At 27.3% G+C, this 7,259-nt stretch overlaps 1 protein-coding gene across 3 annotated transcripts; it reads left to right on the forward strand.

Annotated features, from left to right (window-relative positions):
• Window positions 1–4: 4 nt before the first annotated feature.
• Window positions 5–3,276, forward strand: LOC132920024 (large ribosomal subunit protein uL6). Of its 3 annotated transcripts, none has more exons than XM_060982032.1 (4): window positions 5–164; window positions 768–1,019; window positions 1,090–1,300; window positions 3,149–3,276. In XM_060982032.1, exons 1-4 carry the CDS (start codon window positions 69–71, stop codon window positions 3,250–3,252), a joined length of 663 nt encoding a protein of 220 aa, XP_060838015.1. In that variant the 5' UTR covers window positions 5–68; the 3' UTR covers window positions 3,253–3,276. The 3 variants fall into 3 exon arrangements, with proteins under 3 accessions (XP_060838015.1, XP_060838017.1, XP_060838016.1); XM_060982034.1 differs by lacking the exon at window positions 5–164 and adding an exon at window positions 200–218; XM_060982033.1 differs by lacking the exon at window positions 5–164 and adding an exon at window positions 288–442.
• Window positions 3,277–7,259: the final 3,983 nt, after the last annotated feature.

The following is a 7,259-nucleotide window of genomic DNA, read 5'->3' on the forward strand; positions in this document are numbered from 1 at the left end:
TTGGTTACAGTGGTTGTGTTTACGACGGGATACCGTACATTAATGTATACCGCTTATACCACGTCCTCATGACATTTTTCATAACCTCGAATACGCACCTAAACAAATTATTCTCTTCTTCGATTCTAGTTTACGTCTTCGGTGTGTCCGGATTTTCATCCAAGGTAATCCAAATTTATATTTACTGTATTACATTTTAAACTCAATTAATCTTAGCAGTAAGTTCTCCGCTATCGTTATTTTATTTTCTGTTCGTGTTTAGAAATATATTTTTTCGAGTTCCATAACTTAAAGTGGCGGCTATCGCCGACAAGCCGATTTTCGCTACTCCGTGACTACTTCGAGTTACGTCTCCATTGATTCTTACATCGGTCTTATTCTCAGACTTCGGACAGGACTTGACCAGTTAATCGATCATTTAAGAGCATTTCTGTCCACTATTGTGAGTTTTAAATTTCGGAATGTATCGACTGTTCCGTTGTTCTCGACGTAATAGAATGCACACGGGCACTGTATTCATACATTATCTATCTTTAATATACATTATTGCAATATGAGCGAATTCTTTGTGAAATTTTCAAATTCAATCGTTTTTCAAGATTTACGAGCACTACATAATCTCGTTAATGCCTGTTGCACACTTGATACATTTCATGTATTGGTCATTAATTAATGTCTCAATCTCCAAAACTGAGATAGGATATTTATCGTTGTTTCGTATGTTTTGTTTTGAATACCTATTTAAAATATTTTTTTAAAACTTTCAGATGAGGACCATAAACGCCAACCAATCAGTTAAAATCCCTGAAGGCATTGATGTCACGGTCAATAAGAGGATTATAGTTGTCAAAGGCCCCCGTGGTTCGTTAGAGAGAAATTTCAAACATTTAGCTGTTGATATATACCTGAAAGGACCACGTTTGTTAACTGTGGAAAAATGGTTTGGCACCAAGAAAGAATTGGCTGCCGTCAGAACTATTTGTACTCATGTTGAAAATATGATCAAGGGTGTCACCAAAGTAAGTGCCAATCAATTAAACAATAATAATTATTTTGAACTAACATTTTTTTTTTTACTTTTATTATTAGGGTTTCTTATACAAAATGAGAGCCGTGTATGCCCATTTCCCCATCAATTGTGTTACTTCTGAAAACAATTCACTCATCGAAATCAGAAATTTCTTGGGTGAAAAATATATCAGACGTGTCAAGATGTCGCCAGGTGTCACCATAACTAACTCTAAGCAAAAAGACGAGTTAATTGTAGAAGGAAATGACATTGAAAAAGTTTCTAGATCAGGTATAATATATATTTCTTCTTTTGTATAATTATATTTGAACTCTCATTTAGATTTAAATTAAAAAATATAAAAACCTAGAAAAAAAATAATTTACCAAATGTTCATAGTTGCTAATAAAATTGTTTATAAGTTTGAGTTAAGTATTTTAATAAAATTAAAATTTGGTTTAGAAAAATTGTTGACAAAATCTAATCAAGAGTAGGTAGCGCAATATGCAGTATAATATGTTTAATGTTTAAAAGTTAACAAAAATGTATTAAGTAACGTGATAATGTGATAAATTATAAATTTTTCATTTAATCTTTTATCATAAAAACAAATTATTAATTTGTTTTTTTTTTTATCAATTTTATTTAATAATCTACCTTATAAAACAATATTTCCAGATATCAAAATAAATGTTGAATAATAATTTTTATGGTTAAAATTTAATCCTTAAATTTGATTATAAAATTAAATATAGTTTATACTTTATGTTGATTCCAACAACTTACAATTTAGAGAGAGACTTAAAATAATTGTTAATAGGTATATAAATACAAATTATAAAAGTAAACAAAATGTTTGTCTTCTAATTTCTTTTTTGATATCTAATTTAATATTATAAATATAATTTTTAAGTTTTCTTGTATTAATAACATAGTATTAGCCTTATGTTATGTTATATAGTAGAGGATACCACCTGCATGCATTCTCTGTCTTTCAAACATATTACGTAGACAATTGTACGTTTTGAATGAAGATGTAAGAAGTAACTATAAATTTGGATCCCTAGGCAAAATCATGTGTTAGCCCTCCCATTTCTTTATTCCAACAAAAATTTTCAATGTTTAAATTTATGAAAAAAACAATAGCCTTTTTCTGCTTCAACTAAGTTGATTTATTTAAATTTATTCATAGTTATGTCTCAATACAGTTGAGTTGCAATAACTCGAAAAACTTAATAACTCAAGTTTTTGTTTATTCCTCTAGAAATTTAAATTTTATATAAATTAATATAAATTTGAGTTAAATATTTCGAATAATACATATCCCAAAGCAAATTTTTATCTCCCTTCAACTTCGAGTTATCGCGAATACTGTAGTATTATGATTAACAAAAGATGTCGACAACAATATTGCTAATATGCTTTATAGACATGTCCAATAACAATCAATTTAAGTTTAAAATTTATTTCACAATAATACACTAATATAATATTTAAACGTTATCTCTGTGTTATTCATTCTTTGTTGTCTACAATTATTTTAATTAGTTGTATCTAAGCCCATCTTGGACCATACTCTCATATTTTTCATTTTTTTTTCTCTAACTGTATGTTGTAAATTTTAAAATAAAATTCAAATTTTTGTATACATATTGTATTTACGAGGGTCCAGGACCCCATAGCATTGATATGCCTTTCCATCCTGTTATGCCACTGGTTAGACTTTCAGTGAATCTTGCAAGTTTTTTTTTATACTTAAATTCACAAATTAGTTTTAACATTTTAAAATGCATACAAAATTTAGAATTTTAAAAAGGTTATAATTTAAATCTTTAAAATTATAAAAAAAAACCTATTGTGACAGTGTTAACCAGATAATTTTAAAATTTAATAATAAGTAAATGTAAATTCCCTGTAGTGTTCAGCGTTAGTAGGATAAACAATGCATGCAGGTGTAATGTCTCAACTCAAACTGTTAAATAAAAACAAAAGTATAAATTATGGACTATAGCATACAACAAATGCTTGATTCAATTTGTAATAATAGTGTTTAATTTTATTAAGTGCATTTAATTTAATATATAACTTAATGTATGTAGTGTGTGGTTATAATAAAAATATATTTATTATTTGTTCTAGCTGCTTTAATCCAACAGTCTACAACCGTAAAGAACAAGGATATCCGTAAGTTCTTGGATGGGTTATATGTATCTGAAAAGACAACAGTTGTACAAGAGGAATAAAAATTGATTATTTCATACGTTTAATTATGTTTTGTTTTTTTTTAATCATTTCCTTATGTTGGTGTTAGGTGTACAAAAAGTTTTTATTTTAGCAAATTTGTTACTTATTGATATTGTGTACACCTCTATATACTCTGTTCAGAATAAGTGTCCACTTTCAAACATACATACTGAGTTGCTAGAATAATCAGATCTCCCTTGGCAAGAGTCATGTATGATGGGTTTCCGGTAATCATTATTTGTTGTGGTTGATGGCCACCACTGTGTAATGTGTATACGTAATATGTCACATGAGTTTGTGTACTGATACAATAATATTTTTATGATATTGGTTTTGATTGAATTCATTAGCTATTGAATATTAATGTAAACCACTAGCAGTGAAGTATCTTAAGAATGGTATGATGATTGATGATAGACAATAGTTCACTACATATTAACGTACATCTTGTTTACCAATTGTAGACATTAGCGATTACTGTAATGACAAGACATGTGCAGAGGCGACTAGTTTTCACTTTTCAAGTAGTCATTATTATCCTAAAATAAATATAATTTTAAATTTATTGTAGTTTGTTATAAATGTTATGTTTTGTATAATATGTGTTCTAGAATAGAACTTTTAGTCACTGAGTATTTATATTGAAAAGCATCTATCCAGACTTGACAGAAGCTTCTTCAGAAATCATACTGGTTCGGCAAAGTATTTTTTATTGTATGGATATGGCTTTTCTGTTCAGTTTGGTATATATTATATCTAAAATAGTACAAATTCTAAAGCTGCATTCAAGTTGAGTTGTTATCATAGGTGTAAATTTAGACTTTAGACAATTGCCTAATGTGTGTTGGGTACATTATTTATTGTAAGGTGCTTTGAGTGCATGTGTTGTTATTCTACCTAACGTTTTTAAATTTGCTTTGAGTATATTATAATGATGATCAGCAATGGCGTTATTGTTGCCTAGGCAAAATAGTTATTTAACCTAACTAAATATATGTATTGTTATACAATGATTTAATGAGATAATAGATAATTTTAAATAAGATAATGCTGATCATAAATTATATAAAGTATATCGATTCAAGAAGCTATATGAAAATGCAGTATGCTAGCAAAACCTGCAATGGACTGATTAAGATATTGTTCTACATAATTATGAAACTACTACCTACATGCAGATACTTAAATTTTTGTTAGAAATCTTAATACTTGAATAATTTATACTTTAATAATTTAATAATTAAAGTTAATGATAGAAAATAAATTGAAATGATGTATTTTACATTTTTAATTTGTTCAATATCATAAATTACACAACATTATCTGCTTGACGATTTTACAGTGTGGTATATAAATATAAAATGAGTAAAAAATATTATGGGAAGTTGCAATGGAAGTGTTGAATTAAAATTTAAAATAAAAACTTTAGGAAAAGCCATTGTTTAAAATGAAAATTAAGTTTTTAATGGAAACAGTGGCCTATATTATGATGTTATGACTATAGAAAATTTATTTTGTGGTGTAGAAAGAATTGCATAAACATTTAAAAATTAAAATTGTGATTTTTGATTGATATTTTATAAAATGGTTTTAATTAATAATTTCTGAGCACGTTATTCTTTAGAAAGCATCCAAAGAGTGAATTATTTTTAATAAAATAATAATCAAAATTGAAAGTAATGACGGAAATATTCGTTATAATTTCAATCCTCATTTTGTTTGTTTTTCCAAAAATAATCAACAGATAGAAGCACATAATTATTACTAAATTATTGATAAAGTAACTAGTATTACAGTTCTTTGGTAGTATAAAAAAAATCACAGATATGTATAATAAACATATTAATATGTTATATATATATATATATAATGTGTTTATTTTATATATATGTGCATAAAATATAGCTTGGTTCTGTAATAAAAACAATTTTGTATTTTGTTATGTTAAAAAATTCATTTAAAATTTTGTGTGGTTGCTGTACTAAAAATCATGAACATCTAGACTATACGTATTTAATACAAAAATTATTATCAATTTAGAATTACTATTTCTATTAGGTAAGGTAGGTAATAAGACTATCGGAAATAATTTCCAATTTTTTTATCAAAATGACTGGATGATACAATTAAAGCATATTTAGCTTATTTTATTTTAATGGACAAAATTTGTGTCATTATTAGAGCTGTATGAAATTGGTCACCCTTTGTCCTTTCCTTCAATTTATGGAGAGGGGCTGAGGGGGCTTCAGACCCTCCCGAAATCCAGGAAATATTTATTAAGTTTGCTTATTATGTCCTATCATATGTAAATTTTAGAAGTTCAATATAATTAAAAATACCTCAGACCTTCCCAAAAAAAATTTCTAAATACGCTCCTGTGCTTCCCTTCCCTAAATGATTTTTAACTTATAATAATTTAATAATAAATTCAGTAGGTAATTCTAAAATCTTATATTATAATAAATTTATTTAATTATGTAGGAAGTGTATATATTTGATATAATGATAATATGATATGTCGATAACGTTAATTATATTTAATATGAGTACCTATGAGTATTTACTGTATTTACTAGTATTATGCTATAATAAAATGTTATTAACAGATCGAACATTTTCCGTAGAGCGATGGATCTCCAGGTTTTTTATTAGGTATAGAAACCGTTTCAACTCAAACAATAAAATAACATATAGTTTAGGTAAGTACTAAGTAACTACTTGCTATATCGATAGATAGGCGCTGGCTGGTAAAAAAGGGTATAGGTAAGGGCAAATAACAAAACATTTTGGGACAAATTTGTGTATCGTATTATCGTGGTATATTTAATACGTTTAATATATATTTTTGGTATATTATAGGTCATATACTGGGCTTAGGACAATTATGGACTTATGGCAGTACCATTACTATATATAATATTTGATGTAAATCTACGAGATTTAACTCGGTTAGATAAATAATACGATAAACAGATCGACTATACTATATTTGACTGGATATACACTGCAACATACGTATACTTGGATCCCACGGTTTAATTAAATCTATAAAGAGTTTATGCTGAGTGCAAGAGGCAGGAGCTTCCTGTAGACGCTTTTAGGTAGGTATTCGATTTCGATTCTAATAGTGTTAGTGTCTTGAGTCGTAACTAGTTTGCTATATAGACACTTATTATTTATAAACCACACCATCGCTTGATTAGGAAAAGTCGGCTGTTGGCCTATAAAAGAGACTACGGGCTGATAGTATGTACCTATACGATTAAGAAAGTTCGTTGACCTCTGCTGTAAAGAAACTAGAAAAACATCTATTGTAGGTATAGATTTATTATTAATTTTATGTACACGCAGTCTCGTGAAACATTTTATAAATCTAAACAATAGTAGTACATTTGTAATAATTTGTAATTAAATTAACAAGATATAATTTTGTCATATCAAAAAAATATTGATTTTCACGATAACTATCTTTCCCTGTTAATCATTATTTTGTTGATTTAACCTAGATTTTTATTAATTTAACTCATAAAACGTTTTTTGACATAAAATATATTATGTATTTATAGTATAATAAAACCATTATAATATTATGTGCGTATGAAGTCAAGCTTCGTTGTTAAGAAATGTATTCAGCAATACGTGTTTGAGCCGTTTGAGGTGGTACTATATAATAGAATATCTATATACTCAATAATAAAGCTACGTACGCATACCTTACGATATACGGTTTATTCCATTAGAATATTTTGAGTAAATAGTTTGAAATTATAATTCTTGACTCTTGTTCTTATTACTTACTTACCCATGCGGCCACGTCAGATCATAATTTTGAGCTAGATGCGAGTCTGTATATTATGTATAATGTACCTATATTATTATATATACTTTTACTCTGTGTTGCTTCGGATTTAGAAGTCATTTTCCCATCGAAATTCTATTAGTCGAACATTTCAGTTCTTTTATATTATATCGTAAATATTTTAGAGAAAAATTGAATTATTTTTTC

The sequence above is a fragment of the Rhopalosiphum padi genome, chromosome 2 (genome assembly GCF_020882245.1).
Source record: "Rhopalosiphum padi isolate XX-2018 chromosome 2, ASM2088224v1, whole genome shotgun sequence".
Lineage (NCBI taxonomy): Eukaryota > Metazoa > Arthropoda > Insecta > Hemiptera > Aphididae > Rhopalosiphum > Rhopalosiphum padi.